The sequence below is a fragment of the Monodelphis domestica genome, chromosome 3, assembly GCF_027887165.1.
Source record: "Monodelphis domestica isolate mMonDom1 chromosome 3, mMonDom1.pri, whole genome shotgun sequence".
In the NCBI taxonomy this organism is placed as follows: domain Eukaryota; kingdom Metazoa; phylum Chordata; class Mammalia; order Didelphimorphia; family Didelphidae; genus Monodelphis; species Monodelphis domestica.
In genome coordinates this window covers 535,460,032-535,487,507 of record NC_077229.1, presented here as the reverse complement: position 1 = coordinate 535,487,507, position 27,476 = coordinate 535,460,032, and the positions used below count along the sequence as shown (strand labels likewise).

General features: G+C 38.3%; 1 protein-coding gene across 6 annotated transcripts in view; it reads right to left on the bottom strand.

Moving 5' to 3' along the window:
* Positions 1–23,058, bottom strand: part of RGMB (repulsive guidance molecule BMP co-receptor b) — a 33,609-nt gene extending 10,551 nt beyond the window's left edge. The window contains exons 1-5 of one of the 6 annotated variants that reach the window (XM_007486584.3): positions 22,799–23,058; positions 22,348–22,535; positions 21,117–21,213; positions 17,662–17,906; positions 12,054–12,562 (exon numbers count right to left, since the gene is read on the bottom strand). In XM_007486584.3, coding sequence (XP_007486646.1) covers positions 12,054–12,562; positions 17,662–17,906; positions 21,117–21,121 — 759 coding nt within the window. In that variant the 5' untranslated portion in view covers positions 21,122–21,213; positions 22,348–22,535; positions 22,799–23,058. Of the gene's footprint in view, positions 1–12,053; positions 12,563–17,661; positions 17,907–18,281; positions 18,733–21,116; positions 21,214–22,347 lie in introns of all 6 variants that reach the window. The other 5 variants (XM_007486583.3, XM_056825027.1, XM_056825030.1 and 2 more) reach the window with 5 other exon arrangements.
* Positions 23,059–27,476: the final 4,418 nt, after the last annotated feature.

The following is a 27,476-nucleotide window of genomic DNA, read 5'->3' as shown; positions in this document are numbered from 1 at the left end:
CTTTATCTCAAAGAGATCAAAGAAAAACGACCCACATGTACAAAAGAATTTATTGTGTGGTGGCAAAAAGCTGAGAAAGGAAGAGATAATTATGAATTGGGGAATGGCTGAACAATATTATGGTATATGAATGTGATGGTATACTATTATTGAACTCAAGAAATGAGGAAGGGGATGGCTTCAGAAATACCTGGGAAGACATATGAACAAATGCAAAGTAAAGTGAGCAGAACCAAGAGGGCAATTTAGACAATAAAAATTATAATCAATTGTGAAAGACTTAGTATCTGATCAACACAATGACCAGGCACAGCTCCAAAGAACACAGGATGAAACATGCTATCCACTTCCAAACAGAGCACTTATAGAATCAGAGTACAGACTGAAGTAGATTTTCTTTTTCTACTCCTCTTACCCTTTTTTGGACATGGCTAACACAGGACTATACAGCATATCTGTAATGCCTTTTTTTTAACCTTCTCCATGGGTAGGAGAAAAAAAAGAAAGATTCAGAATTGAAAATAAAGTTGAATTAAAACACAAGCCAATGAAATACTACCATGACTTTGAGCCCAAGGAAACACATATTAATAAAAAGTAATTTCAGGCAGGGCAGCTGGGTAGCTCAGTGGATTGAGAGTCAGGCCTAGAGACAGGGGTCTTGGGTTCAAATATGACCTCAGACACTTCCTAGTTGTGTGACCCTGGGCAAGTCACTTAACCCCCACTGCCCAGCCCTTACCACTCTTCTGCCTTAGAACTAATATACATTTTTGAGCCTAAGACAGAAGGTAAGGGTTTAAATAAATAAAAGTAATTTCAGGAAGATAAGTGCCAATAACTTGGGAATGATCAAGTAAGATCCTGTGTAGGAGATGGCAATTGAATTGTAGGAGGAAAAAGAAAACAGGGAGTACATTCCAGATATTATAGAAAAATGAAGGTAAGAGATGGAGCATCATTTCTTAGAACCAGTGAGTCAGTTTGACTGGAATGAATAACAAAATATCAAGTCATACACAACCTACATAGATTGCTGTGAAGAAAGTACTTTGTGAGCCTTTCGATGACATATAAAAGTGAGCTACTATTATTATTATAACCGAACTTACAGACTTTTGGCCAAAATGGCTGCCTGAATGGAGGCATAACGCCCAGTTTCCACACAGCCTAGCAAAACCCAGGAGTTCAAACCAGACTAAATAATTTAAAGTTAATGAGAAACTACAGTCAATTCTTCCATCCAAGAAATGCTAAGATAAAATAAAAATAAAACAAAATAATAATAAAACCAGCCAGAAATGTAAGGGTAAAGTAAAGTCCCAAAGCAAAATCAATGTCAGTTCAGGCAAACAAAGTGGTAGGCTATCAGTGGGACCAGAGATGGGCCAGTTAAAAATGCAGCCTGAAAGTCTCAAGGAGTGCCTGCAGAGGGCAATGACTACCATGTTAACTATAGTCTCCAGTCCTAGACATCATAGGCTCAAAGGCTACAAGGTCTCTAAGCACATGATTACTGTGACACCTCAAAGATCCAGGGGACCTAATTCTGTGAGGTAGAGAACAACTTAGGAACCCAGAGTGAAACCAAAGAAGGCTGACCAAATCATTCAAAATTATAGCAGAAGGTGGAGCCTAGTTAAAACACAAAGCTCCAATTCAGGAACTAAAGTGGAAGAGATGCATAAATCAAAGAACAGACTAACTAGAATCATTTTTTTTCTTTCTAATCTAGAAAGTGCCAAAAAGGAGAGAGTAACTTATCCAGTGTAGTATTAATAAAAGTAGTGGGATGGATGAAAGAAATGGATGTAAAAACAAGAATATTTAACAAATGAATAGATATCCGGCATCCTGGGTGACTGGAAGAGTGGTGTTCTCAGCAGTAATAGGCAAGTTTGAAAGACAGTTAGATCTAGAAGAAAAGATGAGTTCTGTTTTGGATACAGTGAGTTTGAGGTACATAGGGGACACTTACTTTGAAGTATTAAAGGTGGCTAGAGACATGAAAGTGATGCATAGGAGAAAGAAGTGGATATATAGATATGGGAGTTATCTCCATAGAATAAACCTATGGGAGCTGATGAGGTCACCAAGTAAGAATATAGAAAAAAGAAAAGGGTTCGGGGCCAAATAGTCTTGAGGGACATCCAGACACAATTAAAAGGAAAAATCTAGGAGAACAGTGTCATAAAAATCTAGAAGAAAAAGATAGTAAACAATATCAAATATTGCAGAAAGGTCAAGAAAGATGAGAACTGAGAAAAGATCTGGCAATTAATAGATAGCTAACAACACTGGAAAGATCAGTTTCAAGTATAAGAAGGGAATAAGAGGAAAGAAAAGAAGTAAAAGCAGGGGTGGAGGGGTGGAGAGGACAAAGTTTGTCTGTGAAAGAGATGATTATAAGGATGACAGCCTTGAGAAGCACTTGTTGTTTCTGAGGATAGAGACTTGATCTTGTTTGTAGGTAGCAGAGAAGAATCTAATAGATGGAGAATGAAGATTAGGGAGAGGATAATTGTGTTGACAATTTGCTAGAAAAGATGGGAGGGTTGGAATCAAAAGTAGATGCAGAAATTACTATCTCAGAGGGAATTCAAGACACTAAATAGATGAGTTACTTATTTCAATACTTGAAAGAGTCAAGATTTCACAGATATAGGTAACTCCTATATCTGTCATAACTCTACAGCAAATGTTCTCCATGAGTAGTCTTGCCTTTATACCCAGGTGCTCAATCAACTTCCTGGTGATAAGATTATCTATATTTAACTAGGTCCATCATTTCTTAGACAATAAGGCAAATAGATCCATCCTGCTAGAGTCTGTGTTCTTTTTTCTTTTTATTAGTCTGTATTCTGCTGGCAATATTCTTCAAGAATGTATGATATGTATCACTTCACTGTGAAAAAAAATATTATAGGAAATTATTGGGAATATAAAAAAATTGTTAAGAGGGAAAAAGTATTAGGGAGGGAAAAGTCACAAGAAAGACTTCCTGATTCTGAAGTAGTTAGATAGCCTCTTGGATAATTAGGAAATGGTTGAACAAATAAATGGTACATGAACATAATGGAATTTTTATTGCATTGTAGGAAATGAAAGAGATAGTGTGAACTTAACACTGAGTGAAATAAGGAGAATCAAGAATTTAAACCAATACAAGAATAATGTAAAGAAACAACTTTGAAACTAATGAAGATAAATTGAACAACCAAGACTCCAGACAGAAGAGATGGACTAAGGATAGAGAAAGAGATCAACATTTTTTGGACATGGCCACTATGGATTAATTTTGTTTGTGTTACAAGACCTCCCACTACTTTGTGTTTGGGAGGAGAAAGGAGTGCTAACAATGATGATGTCTTAAGGTCCATTGTAGTATTTTAAATTCACACAAGGGAATAGAAGGAGCTCAAAAAAGAGCATGACAAATGTTTTGAAGTGAAAAATATAGAATTATATACTTAAATTTAGCAAATGTATGAAGTAGAGTTCATTGTTTCATTAAGAATCCAATTTTTTGTTTGCATGTTTTGCTTTTATGTATGGAAATACACTTTGTTGTTTAAGCTTAGTAATAAAAGTTTAAGTCCCCCCCCCCAAAAGAAAAAATAGTGTAGGTAAAATATAATATGGTGAATACACATGAAAAATGAGACTACATATAGTATAAGACTTAAACCTTTACCTTCAGTCTTGGAATCAATACTGTATATTGGTTCCAAGGCAGAAGAGTGGTAAGGGCTAGGCAATGGGGGTTAAGGGACTTGCCCAGGGTCACACTGCTGGGAAGTGTCTGAGGCCAAATTTGAACCTAGGACCTCCCATCTCTAGGCCTGGCTCTCAATCCACTGAACTACCCAGCTGTCCCCTAGTATAAGACTTTTGAGGAAGACAGGATCACTTTATAAGGGGAGGAGAAGGAATCAAGAAAGGTTTCAAGAAGGAAGGTAACACTTGATCTGGATATTTGTGGGGGGTTGGGAGTGGTAGAAAAAAAAGAGAAGATATATTTTATTTTGAAAGCAATTAGAAACTACTGGATGTATTTAAGCATAGGAATCATAAAGTCATTATTCTACTGTGATTTTTAATAGCTAATTTGGCTCTCATCACTGCCACCAAAAATATATATCCAGAGGGAACTTGCTACCAGTCTTTCCAGGGAGACTTCAAGAAGTAATGGACCCCTCTCCCCACCACCCTTGAATGATTGGTGTCATTCCATGAATCCTTCATCAAATTTACTACCAGTCTCCCTCCTATTTTCTGTAACCCTTGAATCATGAAAGACCAAAGTTGCGCTCAAGTGTTAGCCCTGAAGCTAGACAAGTGCAGACAGCTTTCCCTGCCTAGGCCTGGGTGTCCTCAAAGGCCCAGATTCTACCTGAGGCTACAGCAAGGCCTGAAAAGAAAGGGGCAAGGAAATCAGGGGCTTAGACATTGGTCCTTAGCCAGGCCCACTCTTTGTGGTCTGTTGATGGGAGCCAAATTATTAAAAAAACTGCAGTGGAATAGCCTGGAAGCCACATATGATCTAGGTCTGTATATGAGGCACATATGAGGTGCTTATTAAAAACTTGTTGAGTGATGTCCGATCCTTAAAGTTACTATGGCTGAACTCTCAGGAGGCAGAGTGCAGGGCTGGTCTAGAACAACTGAGGGACAGGGGAAGGATGGGATTCATTTTTGTTGAGTCTGTTACAAACATTTTTCAGAATAAAAAAAAAAGATAGGAAAGCTTGAAGGCTTTCCACAGAGGTTCCTTCCTTTGTCACCTCCAGAGTTGCAGTGCCTTTGGGAATGGTACATGGCCTTAAGTCATGCAGGAAGGTCAATGACAGTTCTTTTTTTATTTTTAAAAAACCCATACCTTCCATCTTAGAATCAATACTTAGAATCAATGTATTGGTTTCAAGGCATCAGAGTGCTAAGAGCTAGGCAAGGGGGGTTAAGTGACTTGTCCAGGGTCACAGCTAGGAAGTGTCTGAGGCCTGATATGAATGTAGGACAGACTCGTCTCCCAGTCACTGAGCCACCCAGCTGCCCCTGACAATAGTTTTAAAGGCCAGTGACTTGAGAGCAACTTTAGGTTATTGCATTCCAGAGAAGAGGAGGAGAAGAGGTGGTAAATTTTGGTGTAGGATACACTGAGTAACATGAATCACTCAAGGGTGGTGAAGGTCCTTCTTTTCCTAAGTCCTTTGGATTCTCATTTCACAGGCAGAAGGCATGCCCAAATGAACACACAAACCCCTAAATCTAAACATTACCTTCCTTTAGGTAACATGCAGAATGGCTCACAAGTTAGTTTATAAAATGCTGCCATATCAATTCTACACAGAACCAATTTTTCTTTAGCAGTTTCAAAATAACCTTCTAAGCAGAACATAAAGACTTCATTCCTCAATAGAACCAAGTTTCACTATAAGTCCCTTGGCCTACAGCATCCTCCCAATCCCTCCTAGGCTGACCATGTTAATATTTTAAATGCATGCCATACAATTTTCACTGGCAGTTTTTTAAAAGGTCAAAATTTAAACTGACTCAACCTTTGGACAACAAACTTTGGGCAAATGAAGAAGTTCCATTCAGTCAAAACAAATAAAAAATAGGTAGGGAAGCATTTTCAGGGCTGAACTAGGCAATCACCACCCCCACCCCACCCCGCCCACATTCCATAAAACCATTTGGTTCAATATTGCTTGATGCCAACTAAAAAGAAGTAACTTTATCCAATTATGCTTCTTGCCCTTCCTCTTACATTTAAGAAAGTTGAAGCCTTGAAGACATGACAGAGAAGCAAGTTCTAACTTCAGCTATATACAGACCAGGCCCTGGCTTCTTGCCTATAATCTAATAGGGTGGTGCAGACAGGGTATTTGTTGTAAGGAAGCAGAGGTATATCATCTCTTAATGAGGGCACAGATTATGATAGGCAGCTTCTGAGTTAATTTTACTTAAGGAATGGATAATTAGGATTCCATTTCCCCCAACCCTTCTTCCAAGTCAAATCTGAGAGGGAATGTTGGGGGTCTAAAATATGGGAGTATTTTGAAGAGACTCAAACATAAAATTCTTGTCATAAAATCAATTTTTTTTCATTTGTCACATTTTATACTACTTTCATATCCTTTCTCTTCTTTGAAATGCAAAGATAATTTTTAAAAAGACATAATTTTGAGCATATTTTAATAAAGATGAAGGGAAAATATAAAAGGATGCTTTGTTTTATATAAAACAAATAAAAATGTAGATAAATTAGTGTTTGTTTATTGCAGTATAGCTCCTAATTCTATATTTCCTTTGCATTTCTCCCTTAGGGCCAGCCTCAAAACCACTTTGTATCTCAGTAAAAATGGAGATAAAAATGATGACAAATATCTTATCTACATAATACTATGAAAATTATAATATAATGCTTATTATAGTAATGAAAAATCTCAGATATAGATAATCAGTAACACAACAATGTACTTTTGCTTTTTGAAAGAAGCAAGGAGTTGATCGTACAACAACAACAACAAAAAAAACTGACTCTGGCTCTTTTTCTATAGCTAGCCATTATATACACAAATTATCAAAGTCATATGCCTGTAAAACAAAGGATCACCATCACAGTTGGCACCCATCTGGCAGTCTCAGTTAAAAAGGGGACTTGGGATATTGAAACCTTGCTCAAGAACTATACCACTCTTGAGGACAAGGAAGACAGTCAAAAGCTATCAAATGCCTCACAATTATTAGAAACATAACCATGTCCCTGGTTCTGACCTTGCAATTCAAGAAGGCATCATGTATACAGCAGAATACTCTATGCAGAGGAGAGCCACAAGGGAAATAATGGACACTCACAACCACTAAAAAACTTTCAGGGTAATTAATGATGTTTTAACAGCAGCAGTGAAAGAGGCTGATGGAAGAAAATGGTTTCTCCTTCTTGGAGATGTAATATAAAGGCTTGAAGACCCCTTGCTGGGAATATGGGATTCTTTTTCAGATATGGATTGGACCAAGTGACGACTGATACTCTTTCAACTCTGAAATGGTGTGATTTTATAAACAAACCCTTGAAATTTATATAATATTAGCATCCTCTCTTTATAGAAAAACCAACTGAGGACCACAGAAATGGAGCAACTTTTCCATGGTCATAAAAAGAGAACAAGTACCATTCAGAATGTGAATAGGGGCTTCCTGTTTCCAAATACAGCACAGACAGGAGATCAAACAGATTGGAGGAAGATAGATGACATTTTCATTTGGACCAAATTTGGATTAAAATGTATTTTTGCTCTTCTCACCACTTGTGTGTGTGTGTGTGTGTGTGTGTGTGTGTGTGTGTGCGCGAGCATTGTAGGAGAACTTAATGAAAGCTATTACTAGTTAGAGACCTAATCTGAAAATTGGCTGACCCCACCAGGGGCCAGAGGAATGAAAAAAGCAAAAGACCAACCTGGAAGAATTTGAGAGAGCTTTTACTGACCAGAGATAGAAAACAGAACTTCTCCTAAACATAAAAGCAATTTGTATATTACTGTCAATAGCTCTGGGCTAGTAGTAAAGATTTATACTGTCCACTTGAATTTGGAGAACTGGTAACACAAGGTGACAAAAGGAAACACACCAAGACAGTTCCAGCTTATCCAGATGCTAACCCATTCACCAGAAGCAATTCATCACTCTCCCTCATGATCACTCTCTGTCATGGCCATGTGCAAAAAAATACAAACTTCTTTCCCAAATAGGTAAACTAACATGGAATTAGAGCTTCTACAATGATCCAGTGCATAAGAAAGTTTATAATGGGAAAGCAACAGAAAGCTCCTATCGTTTTCCTTTCTTACTGAGAACAAGTAGGAGTGGTATGACTGAAAGAAAAAAATGAAACATAAAAGCAAGGATCAACAAGGCCAGGATGGTGGTTTGAGCAGGAAAATTGATTTTTAAAGAAAATTAGCATTATAGATATGTTTTAGTTTAAAAAGCAGGCATATTCCTGAATGATGGTATAAAAATCTAATTCCCAGAAGAGGAGTCACATTTCAAACACTCTTGTATTAGAATCTATTCCTGAGGGACTGCATGGAAAACCCCCTTCCCCTGGCTTAAAGTTAATAAACAGGATTTTAGATCCAGTTATATTCATAAGGACAAATCACCTCACATCTCTAGACATCAGTGCATAGAAATAAGGTTTTGGGACTATATGGTTCTTAAGAGGTCCCTTGCTGCTCTAACTTTTTAAGTATATAATTATCATTTTGAAAAATAAATAATTCAACCTAATGTCTATTTCCTGGGAATCTAGATTTTAATATTCTATCTTGGGTTTGCTTAACTCAGGACACAAAACCTACATAATTTAGCTAAATAAGAGCTACAATGAATACAAGTATAGAGATTGTGGTATGAAGGGTGAAGGTAAAAAGGTATCAAACAGGCAGAAGTATGCTCCAATTAAATTAAAATGTGATTGGAAAATATTTAGCAAAATAAAATAAAAATACAACAGAACACAGAAAATGGTAATATGCATTTTTCTTAGTCAATATGCTGCCTATAGAGATTCTTAGTGGCCCATTTTTATCTGTGAACCATAGCACCAAATCCTCCATAGAAGTTCTATCGATTATTCAAGGTAGTTTAGTTTTTTGGGAGCCAATGCAGCTGGATTAGAAAGAACTGTTTTTCCTTCAAGAAAGTTTTTAAGTTCTAGTTTTATACCTTTCATTTTGCCCTGCCTCCATGCTTGGGTGCTTAAAATCATCTCAAGCAGCCACAGGTAGGGAGAAAGGCCCAGAAAAGATAGGGATCTCTGCAGAGAAGTTCTGGTATGCCAGAATCCCATGCAACCACCTGTATAGGTGGGGAGGGGGCTGAGAGAACAAGAACCTTGCTAGTTGGAAAAGTACTTTCCTAATAGTGTGGAAAATACAAAATGTGTACAAGAATAGCACCTTTCTTCCTCTTAAAAGAGGATTATTAAACTAGAGGGAGAAATGCAAAAAACACTTGGAAAAAAAAACAAACTTGAACACACCAAGAAAGCTATACCATATATCCCCATATTCTAAAGTTGAAGAAGAAAAAGTGTACATGACAAATGGTGACAACACTGTAGGATGGGAAGAACTCAGGCTAGTTACATGAATTTGGACAAAACACAGGCTTTCTAGGCCTCAATTCCTTCATTTGTAAAATGAGGGGCCTGGATTAGATGACTCTTCCTTCCAGTGCCTGTAAATATTTCTTTGGATGCTGTGCCTGGACAAACCTATCTGCCCTTCAGCTATCTATTCATTTTATACTTCATAAAATAACAGGTCTTATTACTTATTTTGGTTTGTTAGAAAGGGCCTCCTGGGGCAAAAAAAAAAAATCTACATAAAACTTTATTCTCTGATTTTTCTTTTTGGTTGTTTTCTGGGGGAAAGGAAGAAAAATAGATTGATGAAGGTGTTGAAGGGAGAGAAGAATAAAAAAGTGAATGGAAAGAATATGCATTCAAATGTGACCTAGAGCATATCCCTTAGTGTCTTTGGGCCTCTGTGTTCTTGTCTGTTAGATGAGAAGGTTGAAGTGGATGGTTTCTGAAGCCCCCTCCAGTTCTAAATTTATGATCCTAAATTAGCCTGCTCCCAAAGACAAGTGGAGACGACACTAACTAATTGGGAAGTACACCACTTAGGAATCCTTTCCACCATATAATATATATTTTTATTTAAAGAATATGTTTTTGGGAGGGGAGACTAGGTAAAAGGTTATCAAATGCAATTTTGGATGAAAAAAATAAGAATGTGTTTAAATATAGCAATCTCTTTAATAGAGCTGACCAGAGATTAATAGATTAGTCAGTCCTGACAAGGAAAGTTAAAGAAATCTTTGAGATATATTCTAGTGTTGAAATTAAGGCAGTTTTGGTCTATTAGTGAGATTAAGAAGATTGAGTTAAGGAAATCCTTGAGCTGTATTCTAGTATTTTCTCCCTCAGACCGGCCTGTACATAACATGCATATGTACTCAACAAATTCTGAGATAGGATTTGTAGAGTGGTTTAAGAAGAGATACACTGAAGGCTGTAGTAGAGTTACTGAGGATTTTGTTTCTGGACAGCATGGTTACAAGATGTGAAGAACCATTTTTTCAACAGTGTAACAAAAGACCAAGGAAAACTAAATACCTCAATTATTCCTGTGCTGATCTCCACACAAGATATGCCATCTTCTAGTCTCTAATAATTTACCAAAAAATCTCCAGGATTGATTTTTTACACCCCAGGAGGGATTTTCTTCTTGCAGTTTTCATGTTCAATGGCATCAAAGAATGCTTTTTGGTTATAAAGTTTTTTTTTTTTAAACCATGAAAGTAATGAGATGGATTCATTTATAGTCATACTTTGTATATATAACAAACATGTTCCTTAACAGGTATGTGACTAGAACTTCTATATAAAAATCACAGTTAAGATTTATTATAAGGTTAAAGAATCCAAAAAAGAAGTTCATGTTTTGGCTGAGACTATAATTGCAAATATTTATAGGTCAGAGCAAAGATCATCTTTGTTCAGAGAAACAAATTCCAATCTGGATACACCTAAAAGATGGCCCCAGTTATTCCCAGGGGTTTTATAGCAGTCTCTACAACATGCCTACAAAAATTGATTTTACAATATAAAAAACATAAGCCACACAGAATGTTTATGAGTAGGGCAACATGACATTTTCTTAGAAAGTGATAGAAAAGGGGCAGCCAGTGGCTCAGTGGATAGAGAGCATAATCTAGAGATGAAAGGTTCTGGGTTCAAATTTGATTTCTGATACTTCCTAACCATGTGATCCTGGGCAAGTCACTTAACCCCAACGGCCTAGCCCTCACTGCTCTTCTGCCTTGGAACTGGGTTTTAAGAAGGAAAAAGAAAGTGATAGAAAAAATTCACAACAGTTTAGAAATTACTTGTTTTGAAAAATTGATGTCTAATATACTTTATCCTTAATACCTTCTACAAAGATAGCAGATGAAGAGAATATTGAGGATATCATTTCTTATAGAAATCAAAAATTACAAATTTTTTTGTTTACTTATAGTGAGTAAGATTGATACAAGAATCTAAAGTCAGCACATTATTAATCCTTCCCTCCTACAGGGACAGTAGCACAAATGCTTTGAAGACAACTGCCAAGTCTCCATTTAATGCTATGTAAAACACTAAGGATGAGGGGTTCTTAACTAGATCAAGAACTTGGTTTTGTTATTTTTTAAATAAAAGATTATATTTCCTTTGTAATTCTATGTATTTTATTTTATGCATTTAAAAAACATTTTAAGAAGGGATCTATGGGCTTTAGACCACCAAAGATGTTCATGACACAAATTAGGTTAAGAATACTTGATCTAGTAGTTATCTAAAACATGGATCAGCTGGTCAGGGTAAGCTAAATGTAATTTTTTAGCTTCTTTCCCCAGATAAAGCTTTCAATTGTTATCGTTTGGTCCACAGATTAGTTTGTGATTATACATTATAACACTTCAACAGACACTCTCTACCCTTGGTCACCACTAGGTTAATAACTAAGACATGCTAAACAGTTTGCAACAGTGTTGCCTTATAGCCACCACATTGAATTACCTTTTCTAAATTTCTAATAAAACATCTAATCTTACCAACTCACATATTTTGGATATGTTATTTGAATGCTAAAGAGACAATAGTAACATCTACAAATAGAGAAAGAACCAGATATGCAGTGATTAAAAACTACAAATGCCTAGTCCTTGTATTATTATTTTTACCTCACACATCTTTGCTTTTGTTGTAGTTGGTTTTTAATCTCACTTGTTTTACAATGAATCCTAGTTTTGTGTTAGGCCAATTTATGGCTTTAAAAAGCAAATCATGACCACCCCTGATACTGAACCTAGTAACTCTAACACAAGAATAGAATGCCTCCCTTTTAACTGAAACTTTGGCTTCTCACTTCAAATTCTACCCATCACATTGTTCAAAGTTATTAGAAAGTGACTAGGAAAAGAAGAGTCAGTCTTACCTTATTTGTAGCAGTAGCACTGGATCCAGGGACCACAGGTACATTTGTCACTTGCACAGAAAGATAATTATTATCTATAAGAGGCCAGGCACCTTCCACCTTGCATGTTTGAAAGTGATCATTAAAAGTTCTAAGATGAGGATCTCCAAACAAGCCACAAAAAAGGTAAGTGGGAGGACTCTGGTCCCCTCCCTGATGTTCTCTAGCTTCTGAATGGCTATGATAGTTACAAGGGTCATGGGTAACTTCAGGGTTGGTGGAGGATGTGGGTCCATCCTTGGAACAGTTTCTCTGGCTCATGAGGTCATTGATTCCTAGCACAGCTGAATGGTAGACCAGGTTTCCACGGCAGGCTTTGGAAGTACGCTGGGTACAGCCAGCATAAGCACGTAGAGCCTTGCAGAACTCTGAATCAAAGCCATCAATGGCAGAGTTCAGGTGAGAAGTCAGTGACACAAAGTCTGTGGTACATTTCTGGATTCGACACTGGGCAGGCTGTTGGCAATAACCTAAAGGGGGTAGGAAAGGCAGGTATAATTTAAGTCTTTAAGAATACAGATACAAGTTTGCTTTTGTGCCTCTCAAACCAAACTACCCTGAGAAAACAGCAGTTGTTTGAAGACAAACTTTTTACTGTGTAAACTAGTCTGTTTACAAGACTTAGAAGCTATCATAGAATGGTAAATGAAAGTATTTACTTAAATTGTTTTTTTTTAAGTAAATGTAATTTTTTCTATTCTCTACTGGAATTCTATTGTATTTTTTAAAAAGTAAGAATTATTAGCTTCCAGAAAGTAAAGCAAAACAACCTGAGATGACAGCGTCAAAAGCAGAAGCATCTATTATTACCAAAGGGAAAAAAATTCTAAATTATAGTCTATTTAAAACCTCAAAATGAATTTGAACTCAATATTATCCTTTGTGTCTACACAGCCTTAGCAGCAAGAAAATTAAAGTACTGAGTCTTTAAAAAAAGACCTCCTGTTAGCCAAGGGTAGACATACTCCACATTAACCACAATTTATAATCATCTGCTTTCAGAAAGTTTAATTGCCTCTCAATAAACAAGTGTACTGATAAAAAGTTTAATTTTCTAATTTTCTCTGATTCTCCCAGGAACATGAGTTCAAATGCTCTGGACCAAATATTTGCACATGATTTATTATTCCATAGATGTCCAATGACAAAGAAAAGATAGGCAAAGGATATTCTCTATAATAGAGGCATATGGCAATGACTGACCAAACTATACTTCTAAAATTTTGAACCAAAAAAAAAAAATGAATATAAAATGTAGACTCCTAGATGTAACTATAATTACTGTCTTCTTAAATTGACAAAAAATTTAACTTAGCAAAATTATTCTTTCAATACAATAAAAGGAAAAATAGTTTATATGTCATAAAACACAAACTAACTGCCAGAGCATCTTTGTATTTTCTTCAATTATGAAAGCACATGTAAGAAAAGAGAACAAAATCAGTATCTATTCCAATATAAATGCTACATCAGAGCAGAGGGCCTAATAAGCCACACAATTTGCCCTTACATTAGAATATCTGCCTTAAATTTGAACCCCACATATTCTAGTAGAAAATGTTAAAAATTCATAATAAATTATTGGTGATATAATTTTTTGTGAAGAAATAATTTAAAAATATTTTTAAAAATTAGACTTTTGAAAAATAAGTTAAGGTTATTTAAAAGATAAAAGTTCAGAATGATTGGTTTTGTTAAGCATGAACTTGACACCTGAGTTCAACATTATAGATTCTCAGTCCTCATAAAGACCATGGACTATAAATTTAAAGCTGAAAAGGTCCTTATAAGCCATTGAAACCAAGCCTCTCGTTTTATAGGTGGCAACAGTTTCCCAAAAAGGTTAAATAATTGTCCAGAATTAATAGTAAGTAAAAGTGCCAAAATTCAAACTCAAGTCTTCTAATAACAAATCTAGTGCTTTCTGCCTTCTAGTTTCCACTCAAGGCCACATTTTTTCCTATTAGATATTATAATGATTTATATATTAGTGGTGGTCATAGTAGAAACGACTCAAGCAATGGCTTCACAGCATAGGAGGAAGTAAAGAAAAGAAAATATGGTTTTCAGATAACTTGGTACATCCAGTTTTTATACTTGTGTGATAGCACAAGAACTTTCTGCTAAACTTACTGGGCCTATTTGTTCTTTTTATGATCCATAAAATTTAGTCGAGCATATGTTTACTTGTAATTATTTCAAATAGTCATAAAATATAAAAAGTAGTGGTGTAGAAATGTAAATGCACTAACTGTCCAAAAGGAAAAGAATTAAATTTCTAACCTCTTTACATTTTTTCCCCTCTCCCTTTCTTTAGCTAGTAGGTAGATGTTGATCCCTTTGTGAAATGACACAAAACAGAAACCACCCATCCTAGGGATGAGGAACTAAATAGTGTTGGACTGCTGTTTGGTGTTTCAGTGTAGAATGGGAGAGGAAGGAGGGAAAACCGGAAAAGAGAAGGAAATATGGGCTCAAGGCCAATAAATCTAACTCATCACCCCAAGTTTCTTTATTATGATTAATTTGCAGCATTCCCCAGAAATATCTAGGCTTCATGAATTTATAATGGAAATGCACACTCCTTCCTATTATAAGTGGTAAAGTAAAGCTCCTGTCAAAATGCCAAGAGAAGGCCAAATAGAAATAGTCTCTGAGATCTGGCAAAGGAAAGCCAAGAAGTACAGGAGGAAGCAAGCTGCTCCATATTTGATCCTCAGTCAGGAAATGCAGAGCTTTGTTAAAAATATGTGAATAATGCACTCTGTGCTTTCCCAAGGGAGCAAATTAAAAATTTACAGGTAAAGGTTTCACTATTTTGCCCATCAAGTTATTTGTTATTAATGTGAAGATTAGCTGCCCTATTTTTGTTTCAGTTAATGGAGAAGAACATGCTAATGGATATGTTTACAAACGATCCTATTGCTAAGGATTAAAACCCCAAACTGCCACAAATCAACATGCCAAATTTACCCATACGATTATGAAATCTAATGGGGTTTTTGGATCATGTGAAATATGTGCTAGATATATTAAAAAGAATGAATCTTTTAAGTCATGAATACTGAGGCAAATGCCATGGTTACAGTGATAAAACATATGGTCACCCATCTGCAAAAAGCATTTCACTAGGATCCCTGAAATGAACAGAAATCATTCCTTGCATTTTCAAAAAGTACTGCTCTTAAAAAAAAGGGCCCAAACTAAAGAAAGGGGATTCAACAATCCTTTCCCAGAGTATTACTTGAGCCTAACTGAAACAAATATCCAAAGAAATCTCAACACAATCACTGCCTTAATAAAGTGAGGCTGCATTAAAAGTGAGCCTTAAAAAAATTAAAACAAATCCTGTTTCAAAATTTTAAACTAAGAAGTCTTAATTTTCTAAATCAAGGTTTTTGTAGCCAATACAAGAGATATAATCTTCCTTAATAATCCTTCTTTAATAACCTTCCAGGGCTCTATTCTACATTTGTAAAAGGGTTTCCCATCATTATCAATGCACAGGATAACCAAGGCTAACAAGACTAACTTAAATTTACTACAAAAACATTAAATGTCATTCAGCAGTATGGTATAGTGGATAGCCCGTTGGACTGTATGTTGGAAGATAAATTCTACCTCTGACACAATGTCCAGAATATGTGGCTTTGAGCCTCAATTCACCTGTAACATGATGGGGGCAAAGAAAGCTGTAGAATAATTATATCTATAGTATTTACCCCACACCTATAATATTTACTAAGTCTCAAATATAAGACAATATAAGTAATGGCAAACTTTAAAGTGTTGTTATTAGTTATAAAGTTAGTTATTACTACAACTCTATGCAACACATTGTGCTTTATATTTTCTTGGTGCAGTAGTACTTTACATATACATCAACACAAATTGCCCTTTTGTTAAACACTCATTTAGCCCTATTTTATTTTCTCTGAGCCCAAACAGAAAATGATTCAAGCCCTGAGATGATCCCTCACCCATTTTCAAAGCTTTCCTAATCATTTTAAAACCACTACAGCCTTTAAAGAAGGCCAACAAGTAATGCTATGTATTATACAATCACTTGTTTCATTCGGAAAGAAAAATAAAAGCCCTAATTTAAAATTTTAATTCTGAAAATTGGCAAATACATAAGGTTTGCATCTATCCCCTCCCCCCAAAAGCAGTTACATCAATAGGAAACAGCAAAAGACAAAGTTGGTTGTGCCAACTTATCCAAGAAGTATTTCTTTTCTCTCCCACTACTCAAGACAACCGATTTTAACATGGTTTGTGTGACTTAATAAATAACAATTGCAACATAAGTCCAAGTGGCATGAAAAGCACAATACTCACTTTGCACTAGATAAGCACTAGATTGGTGTTCATATAAATACATGGAAAGATCCTCAAATAAAAGGATAACACTTCCAGGGAGTTCCTTTCCAGTTTTTAATACATTTTTTTTTCTATACCAGTGTCTACAAAAGAAATCTTCTCTAACACTTCCAAAATGGTATTAGTTTTATTAGATTTTAAACACGTAGACCAACAATCTAACCAATCTAATAGGTACTCTGGCACACTACAGTTGATTTCCTTCCTTTTCTTCTCAAAATCAAAATAGCTACAGTGCAGTTTTATTAGGGTATGAGTAATCTGAATGATACAAAGGCTAGCAAATATAGACCTCACAGTCTCAGACATAGTCCCCGAAAATAGCCACAAATTTTATGGGAGAGGATTGAAGGCTGCTTGAAACCAGTTTTTTTTTCTTCTTTCAAATATGAACTCGGTGAAAAGTATTTTGGTTATGAGATTAAGCTCCACGCTCCACATTCCAGTTAAAATGTGCGCTCTCTCTGCTTCACCAACCCCTCAAATTCAGAGAAACAACCCAAGCCGCCTTCTCTCCTGCAGGGAGAAGGCAGCAGTGGAAACCAGATTTGATCCCCGACTTTCAGTAAATACAATCGCAGAAAGCTTTAATAAAGCATCCCGAGCATTAGTCTCAAGCTCAATAGCAACACTTCCCTTCCCCACCCCAGCCCCCTCAGACTCCCACCGAAAGGACATCTCACAGAGGTCTGTGCAAAGAGGGAAGGAGGGAGGCGAGGCTGGGGGGGGGAGGGCGGGGAGAGAAGGGGCCATCTTAAGCTCATCTCCCAGACTCGCCAAATGTTTTGACCAGTTTGTTGCAGTTGCTCCAACTACGAGGTTTTTAAAAAAGGTGGCTCCGCAACAAGGTGTCCTGAAGACAGACAGACAGACACAAGTTAGCTTCTGCAATCTCTAGGGGTTTCTGCCAGAAACAAAGAAATCCAATCTTTTCCGTAGCCCCCCACTTCTAACACAACCACACCATTACCACCTTCTCCCGGGGGTGGGGGGACCTTCTCCAATCAGAGTAAAAGCGAAGGCGCCTTTCCCATCTCAACCCGCCCCCCCCCGCCCACTCCCGCGCAAGTCCGCGCCTGTCACTGGAGCCGCGAGTGGGATGTGAGGTGTAGGTGCACAGGCGAATGGGTGCAGAGGCACAAGTGAGGGAGTCTCCCCACCCCCAACAGGGGCAGGGCTCGTTCAGTACCTGCGGGCAGTCCCCCGAGGCCGAGCAGGAGCAGCAGGGCGACAAGCGGAGGCGAGCGCCAGCCGCGACGTAGCCAGTGCCTGTCCGGCTCAGCCCTGGCGGCGGCGGCGGCGGCGCAAGAAGGGGCAGCTCTCCCCATGCCCGTCCATGCAGGTCTCCTCCAGGGCTCTGTCGGCGGCGTGGGGGCCCGGGAGCCGGGACTGCTGCATGGACACGCGATCGGGCCTCGCTTCCTTTTCTTCCTCCTTCAGTCCCGCGATGGCGTGGGGCAGCCGCCGCCCCCGCAGAAGCAGCAGTAGTAGCAACCGCGAGCAGCGCGCCAGAGAAGGAGAACGGCCCCAGGCAACATCGCAAGCGGAGGAGAAAAGAACACAAAGAACGCCAATGAGTACTGCCTTCTTCCTTCCCACTTCCTAAAGCCACTCGCGCGCGGGATCTGGCGAGGCCTGGGGAAGGGGATGCGTGCTAAGCTCGGACGCGGGGGGCGAGTGTGCGCGCGGGGCCCCAGCCTCCCTCGGGTGTCTCCGGCACGCCCCTCCCCCGCCCCATCAATCAATCTCAGCGCCGCACTCCCCTCCCACGTCGGGCGCGCCCCCAGCCAATCCGCGCCTTCCTCCTACCTCAGATGCGTCCCTGGGGCCGCTAGTGCCGGCCGACCCAGACAGACCCGACACTTCTCTGGGCCTCTGGAGCCCGCCCTCCCTGCCTAGGGCCTTGAGAGAACGGTTGTCCCGGACTGTGTGCGACGAAACGATTTGCCATCGCTCTCGCTGTCTCCTTTCCTCTATTTACCGTTTCTCCTCTTTTTAAAAAAACGTACTCGAATCTAAACAGGCGACCGCCGGTCCCTTTTTTTTCACTTACTTTTGGAGGGCCCCACTCGGCCTCCCAAGTTCCACTCGCTTGTTTTCTATCGCGTGCTTCCCGCTCCTCCTCCCTCGGCCACGCCCTATCTCGGTCTATGCTTCTAAAGAGCGGTGCTATGGAGTCACGTGTGCGGGGCTTCACCTTCGCAGCCAATCACCTCCCCCGATACCACATTCCGACTTAGATCTCGAGAGTGGAACGTAGCTGGAAAGAAAACGAGCTTTTCCTAGTCGGAATGTGACTGGCAGGTCGGGGGCTCTCCGATTGGCTGGGAAAGGTCTCAGTGGGCGCCTTTTGGAATTTACTGGCAGTTTTAATCGGCCCCGGCGATCGCCCTTTGGCGCTCCTTCAGGTTTCTTACCCTAGACTTGACCATCAAAATCAGTGGTTTAGTGGTTAGTTAGCGACAGATGGTTAGTACAGGCACCTAGGGTTAGTTTTTACTTAGTTCACCCACAGTGGGCGAACTTGAACATGCCCGATTAGAGAGTAATTTAGATTAATGAGAAGTTAATGCAGAGCCCTAGCTTAACTAGTTATGAAATCACGGATGGGGCAAGTTACAACTTCTCATAGCCTCAGTTTCTTCATCTGGAAAAGGCCTCCTTCGCAGGGTTGTGCTGAGGAAAGCATTTTGCTTAAAATGCTATCTAAACAAAAATGTTATGCCTAAACGATAACTGAATTTAGACTTTCTATGGCATCCTAGACCTTAGTAGTCAAACGATTTAATGGTAACTAAATCTCTGTTTTCCCTAAATTGAAAACAATATGTAAAAGGTCAGTTTGTAAGGAGAATTTGAAAAAAGGAGAAAACCAGATTCATGGAATCAGATGATAGAATTCAACCTTGCTATCAGTAGTTGTGAAGGGCCAGCTAAGTTACTTAAATTACTTGAATATACTTTCTCTTTCTTTCCTGGAATATTATTATCTTTACATTGGTTGACTTTTAAAAATACCAACTTAGGTCCTGATTCACAACTTTTGCACTATTTGAAATAAGCAGTTATGGATACATCACCCTCTCTCCTCTTTTTCTTAAATAATGTAGTATTCAAATATATTTGGATAGTGTAAGGGTTTGCAGCATCCTCCCTCAACGACAATTTATTCCTTAAAGACACTGGGGCCTTTATACGGGATTGCCTCCGATATTTAGCTGTACCTTGCATAATTATTACACACCGTAGTGAGTCAAGTAGTAAACATAACCTTCACTGCCTAAGATATAATTCAAGCTTTGACTATATTATAACATAATAATAGCTTTAAATACCACCTGGAGAAATGATTTTTGGTAGAAGAATCAGATTTCATATTTCAAGATTTTGCTGAATACTGAAGTCTTATTCTCTTGGCACAACTATTTTTTAGGATATAAGTTGTTATCATGCTAGATAAAGTAAATCAAAACAATACCTTTAGTTCTTTAAAAAAGATAAACAGGTACAATTAAGTATTCTGAAATATTTGAACAAAACTGACACAATTTATAAAATTTGTTCTGTCCCTTTAATCCAGAAACTTATACTTTAAGAACAAATTAAAATAAGCATCATAAATTCTTGGTACAACAGCATATAACTAATATTCAAAAATAAAGAAAATAACTTGTGTTTTCATGACTCCCTGAAAGTTTCTTATTTTCATTACTATGACAGGGTTTGGTAACAATAGAGGGCGCTCTCTGCAAACTGCAAGGCCACTAAATGACACTTCCTTAGAAAAAATTTCATCTCCTCTAAGGTCCTTCATTGTTCCTCTGTTGTAAAATTTGACAAGCCCAAGATTTATGTGTGTAACAATTCACTTTTTATTGCAATATAAGTGTATAGTTGGCTAGAGGGAAATGCTAATTTTTACAATTAAGCTAGGAGGTGGTTCCCATTTTCAAGTGTTAAGGCATTAGGTGAGCTGAGGGACTGGAACAGTAAATTAGAAATGTTATCAATAAATTCTAACATTCTAGTTAAGACATCCAAGGGCACACAGTCTTTTCTAAGTTTATGTGCTGCCTGGATTAAGGAAGTAAAACTCAAAAATGTCCCCAGTTTTAACCTGAGGAAAAACAGAATTCAATGACTTTACATTTCAAACTAACAATATGCTAAAATCAATGATTTTACAACTCGGGAATCTCTCCAGTTAATTAGTTCTTCTTCCTCTCTTTCCTTTCTCTTCCCTTTTTTCTTTTAGTCAAGGAAAGGGAAACAAGGTAGCAGACTATTCAGGGATCCAGGAAAACATAAACTTAACATGTAACTGGGTAGAATTCAAACACATGCAAGAAGCATTAATGGATTTTAAACAAAATGTGGTTTGCTTTTCCTGAAAGCATTCATGATGGCTTAACTGTTCCTCTGTTAATATAATCTCCATTTTCAGAAATCCAACACAGGTCTGTCTGCTTAATACAATACATTAGGAAAGAGCAGCTGGGTATCAGACCTGGACACAGTATATATGATATGTTTTTCAAATTTCCCCATCCCTACTTGTTATTTACCATTTTGAATGTGGGATGTCAATGGACTAAAATAAAATGTTCTAAAAGAAAACAAAGCTCTCCATGTGTTGGTACTTACATCATCTTTAACCCTTATGGTCCTATATGGTGCCTGGTGGGCCAAAGGGGCATCGAAAATCCTTGAAAAGCTGGATGTTGGCATTTACTTTTTGACTCTGTGTATTAGATAATAGATAAAACAACAGTTAGAACCCTGTCCAGAAGAGGGAGGGTAAGGATTCATTATCTGTACCTACAAAAATTGGCTGACAGAATCCCAACATCTTTACAACCACTCACTGAGCTTGAAAGTAGCAGGTGCAAAAAGCATTTGGGAGCCCATTGCCAGAGCCAGGGAGGTAATGTGCTTCCTGACCATTTATCTCAGGAAACCAGTACAGTCTTCTCTTTGAAACAAAATTAACCTCTCATTAGCCAGGCACTCACTCCCAAGAAAGCCTTAAAAGCTTTACCATCTCACTAATGTATTTAGAATTTTCTTCCAGGCAATTATTACCATCAGTTACACTGTGATCCTGAGCCCAATACCAGCTTTCGTTTGGCCAGGCTCTGAAACCACCTGCCCTAAAGATTAGGATATCAAATATCTTCTTTGGGGTTACTGACTAGTATGTTGGGCACAGACCCCGGTTTATCCTCAAGAGTGTTAAATACTGTCAAATCAGTTAATACTATTTGCAAGAATTATATGGAAAAGTATCCTCACAAAGAAAACATGCGCCACCTCTTTTTCTGGGATTCCTATAGGGCAAAGTTTTCCATCAACTCCACCTACATGCCACACACACACACACACACACACACACACACACACACACACACACACATTCATCTTACAGGAACCTTTTTTCTTGTAAGTAACTGAAAAGGCAGAGGCTGACTTTGTAGCCCCAGAACTGCTGCTGCTAATCAAAACAGTGGAAACCTGCCGCCCGAACAAGCTCTTTTACAACTAGTGTGTTTTGTGAAGCGTTGTGTGTATGTCGTATGCCCATATATCAGCCTCCTAGTGTCATGCATCAAATTGGTTCAACTCTGCAGATGTTGTAAAGAGGCAATTCTTGTAGACAGACGGGAAGCAGTTTTTAGCAGAGCCCCCTCTTCTGAGCGGCTAACTTGAGGTCTGACAGATTTCTACAACGCTGGTGGGATGGAGAGCCGAGCAATACAGTTCAGTTCCCAATGCCCTCCTCCACTACCTCTCCAACTCACCCCTTGATTCGCTGTCTGTTCCTCACCGCCCCCCACCCCCAACCCCACCGCAAACTCTAACAAAATAAACAACTCACCACAGGCATTCCCTTGTCTTCATGGTGACGTTTGCCAGCTGGGAAAATGAGCCACAAGCCATGCAGCTTCGGTGCACGAAAAAAGGAGCGCGGTCCGGGCGCCCCTTTCCCCTAGGTAAAGTAAGGAGGTCTGTAACACCTCCAAGCAGGCGGGGTTTGACCTTCTCAGTGTCCGCTTGGCGGTCTCCCTGTGTTTGGCACAGCAGCAAAGGGAAGGGACGTGCCTTTAATGACAGCGTGATCGCTCAGCCACCTATATAAAGAAGGGGAGGGAATTCCCTAATTCCCTTCTCCGTTCTGAGAAACTATCCCCCTTCCTAATTCTCGGCCCCTCCCCCTACCAAAGAAAGGCTGAAGGAGTGCGCTGGTTTGCTCTCTCCGCTCGCATCCCAGAAATCCACATGGCCCCCTACCGGAGCTTTCAGGAGCTACTGTAACCGCTGGAATGTACCTGCACATCTGGCGGAATCAGCTGAGCATGGCAACCGGGGCCCTTCGGTTCCCCCCTCTCCTTTTCTCTGCCCAACCCCCTTTCCTTTTTCCAGAAGACTTGCACAAAGGGTGTCTTTCACCGCTGTACCATTCAGTGCCTCCCAGTCTGCCGCCTCGCATTTTCCCACCCCCGGCACTTGTTCACAACATAATACTGTTTCTGCCTTTGCCTGGACTGAACAGTAACCTACGCGTGTTACAACCTCAAAGTATTTAAGCAATCAACAAACGCTCCGCCCTCCCTCCATTTCTCACCCCCCCCCCCTCCACCCGGGGTCCGCAAGTCCCGAAGCCAGCTGGGAGGTAGAGATCACAATGGCCCGGTCCAGATTAGATCTCTTCCAGTTGTTTCCTTGCTTAGAGTCACTTTCTGTATTTGTTTCTTTTCCTTTAGCCACCCGACAGAGGTTTATTATCACTTTCCATCATTTTATTGTTTATAAATTTTGAAGTGTGGAAGATTGTGTGAACGCCTGAATTTGTCTGTAAGGAGTTGGACTAGTCAATTTCCAAGATTCCTCCCAGTCTCAAAATTATATGATCCAAACACACACACACACACACACACACACACACACACACATAGAGAGAGAGAGAAAGAGAGAGAGAGAGAGAGAGAGAGAGAGAGAGAGAGAGAGAGAGAGAGAGAGAGAGAGAGAGAGAGAGAGAGAGAGAGAGAGATTTGAAGCTTTAAATTTTAGATTGAGAAAGGAATGGAACTTACTCGCCCTTTTTATGTCACGAACTCTTCCGGGCAATATCAACTTCTCAGAATAATGTTTGTAAATGCACCTAAAAATATACATTGGATTACAAAAGCAACAAATTATATTGAAATAAAGATACAATGCTTTTTCCTCCAAGTTCATGCATACTATAAAATCAGTTCACAGACCATGATTCTCAGATTAGAAAATTTCAAAGGGTGGGAATTAATCGTGTAACCAAGGTTTTTTTTTTTTCCCTTCCTCCTGTTTAAGGGTCCTGGGGAGGGGAAAATTAGGTTGCAAGGTAAACCGTGAAAAACTGTACTTGGAAAAACCAACCAACCAACCAACCTAGAATTATTAGGAAAAGGAACTTTCCATTAAAGTGACTATGTTTGGGGTGGGAGGTGTTGTCCACATAAAGACGTTGTAGGTTTCTTTCTTCACTGGGGTACTCTGACAATGTTGAGATTTGTAGGGCAAAAATTCAAGTGAAGAATATGATCTTTCTATCTAATCTATATTTATTTCTATGGACACTATCAGTTGTTATCATTCCTATTGTTCATTATCTTTAACTCCAGTTCGTTTGGGCTCTTACTTTTATTCCTATATAATGAGACCACTTTTTCTCCTATCTCTTAAAAATATGGTGCTTTAAAGCTTGTAAAATGATTTCCTTTTATTCCCTTTCTGTGACTTTCTGTCTCTACCACTTTTTCTGTCTCTGCCTCTCTTTTTCTGTCTCTAACTACATCTCCACCTCTCCTTATTCTGTCTTCCTCTCATCTCTCCACTTCCATCTCCTCACCTTTTTCTCTCTGTCTCTATCAGTCTTATTCTGTTTCTGTCTCTCTGTCTTTCTTTGTCTCTCTCCATATTCTCTTTTTGTGTCAATCAACTGGAAAAAGAAAAGTGCACTGAAGATGTTCTCAGAAAGGATAGGGTAACAGTAAGACAATGGAAAACATGCTCTTGTTACAGAGCTTTTCAAGAAGCTCAGCTTCTAGCCCACAGGAACATGGAATTTTAATTTGCCCACTTGCTTTACCATTTCAAAAATCCACTACAGCAATCAGCAGAGCAGTACCTTTGATTAAAAATCCTAAAGGCTACTCTCCTATGTTTCTCTTCATCCTACAATCAACACAAAGAAAAGAAGGTACATAAAATAATGATAAACAAGAGTTCAAAGCCATCCCAGAAAGCTAGTCTGAGAGGATACTTTCTAATGCAGCTGCAGTTCATCACTCCCCTGTTTTGTTGAGTTTTTGCCAACATCACACAAAAATACATCCAAATATTCAGAATTTTCCCACTTTTCTATAAATGTTGGTCAGTGTTTCTTAAATGTATTAATACTCAAATAAGTGTATTAAATAACCACATTTAAATTTTACTTAGTCTTAAAACTTACTTAGTCTCTGCTTTAGCAAAGACTTTATGCTAGTAACCTCATTCTTCCTCTGATGTATATGATGATGTATACTTTGTTTTATACTGGATGTGCTCTGATATCCAGAGAGTAATAGGCAATTCAAAATAAAACATTAATTATTTTCTTAGGGGGAAAGAGCTATTTTCACTTCCACTTCAAGATATTCAAATTATAAAACATAAAACAACACCAGCTTTTCAAGTTAATTTAGAATTTTCATGAATGATTTTCAGAAGTGCTTGATTTTCATATCATTGTTGACTTATTGATTAATTGAAAGTCTTTTAAAGAAATAATCTTTTTCTTTACAGTTTCACTTCAATTTTTGAAAACATTGTGAAACCTCTAATTTTATTTTGTTTTCCAATTTGCTTCATGTGTCAAACTCCTATGTGATAAGACTAATTACCAAAGATCTCCCCCACATCCTCACAGCCTAAGTTAGTTTTCCAAAATAGGTCACACAAAGCTGTCACAGGTACTTGATTAGCCCTTGCCTTCCTTAATTGCAGCTTTCTTGGATGTCACCTAAGGGTATAAAAATTCCCATCTACATATTGTCTTAGCTCCTCAAATTCCATAGATGTCCACAGTGGACAGGAGTCATCATATCCAGCCCTACTGATCTGATGAATTTTCATATAGAAACCAAGGTAACCTAGTCTTTAGGAGCTAAATATTGTTAGAGCTAAGTAAACCTATATCAAACTGTTCAATGACTCATGAGTGCCTCATTTTTCATTCTGTATCAACATTAAACCTAAACAGGATCAGACATTAGTCCTGCCCCAACAACCTTTTTAATGTTACCCCAATCTATTGCATATATTTTGAAAATACTGAGATTTCTAAACATTTAAAGTTACATTTTAAAGGAAATTCAACCTAGAGCTAATATACATATGCATATATAAAATTATATATATAAATATATATAAATTAAATTACTTTTATATATATATATATAAATTAAAAAAAAAAACCATCACAGGCCTACCTATCCAGTAAGATTAGTGATAAAATGAGTGTAGCTACCCTTAAGATTTCTCCTTAGGGCATGCTAAATTTCTGTTCCAAGCTAGCACATGGAAAATTAGGATCCAGATCTATGTGCTAGAACTAATCCTACCTCCAAACTATCCTCACCCCTATCCCATACTTACTCCAGAGTATGAGACATTTTCTGATTAGTTCCTGTCAGTTAATGATTCAGTGTTACTTATCAAGTGGTGACAGAAAGACTTTTCATTGGCTACTAAGCTTACTAATAAAAGGGATAAACCCCACTGTTAAGGCCTCTCTTTCTACTGGATTTGAAGTGTTCAAACAATTCACTAAACTATGTGAGGGTATGGTCAAAGTGGGGACACTTCCCTGATCTGGCTTTGAGTCAAGAGCTCATGAGATCAACACCTCTTAGGTGAATCTGCACCTGGGTTGGAGCTTCCTTACATTTGTGTCTTCTTCTCTTTAGTTTGGAGCTTTGTGAGCTATTGAAAGGCAGCTGCAGTATTCCTCTTTACAGGCATGTGAACAGAAGGGTAGCTTCTCCCAGAAAAGTTGCAATAACAAGAGAAGTGGAATGACAAGACAGAAGAGTAACACAAAGAAAGAAAAACAAAGGAAAGAGTTTCCTAAATGTTAATCACAAAATGAAAAATGGTAATTAATGCTCAAAAAGAAACCCTTGCAAACATCCCAATAAGATTTGAATCTTAGTCTCCTGGCTTTTATGTTAGTAGTAGAGGAGATAGTAACAGTAGATAAGTACCTAGATTCTATTGTAATCATTCTGTGTTCCCTGCCCAGTTCACTTATGTACATAGGACACCTTTTATACTTCCACTCTTGCTGGAGTGAATTCTTAAACTTGAGTCCAAATTTAAAAAAGTTGCCCCTGCAGTAGGGCAGGATTGGGGCCTGAACAGTGAGAATGGGAAGCCTAATTTCCCTATTGAGAGGTCAGGCTCTCTCAGCTAAGCTTGACCTGTAAGGGATTGGCACAGCTGAGATCCTTACACACACACACACACACACACACACACACACACAGAGTTTTAGAAATACTAGTTATAGCAATAAGATGAAGAAATTGAGGAAATAAGCATAGGTAAAAAAGACATAAAATTCTCACTTTTTGTAGATATTTACTTATAGGACACAATCAACTTTAAATGAATAGAAATAATTTATAACTTCATTAAAGTAGCAGGCCATGAAATAAATTTACAAATATAGTAAACTTTTTATGTATACTACTATTAAAATAGGAGGAAGAGAATTAGGAAGAAAAAAGAAATGCTTTTCAAGATTACCCTAGAATGTAGGAAATATCTGAGTCCATTTAGCAAGACATGCAGAGGAATTATATGAATATAATTATAAAACACTTTTTATAGAGGAATTAATGGCTCAAGGTTTGACCATGCCAGTGTAATAAGATGATAATAATATTTTTCCCAATCAAAATACCAAAGGATTGCTTTATAGAA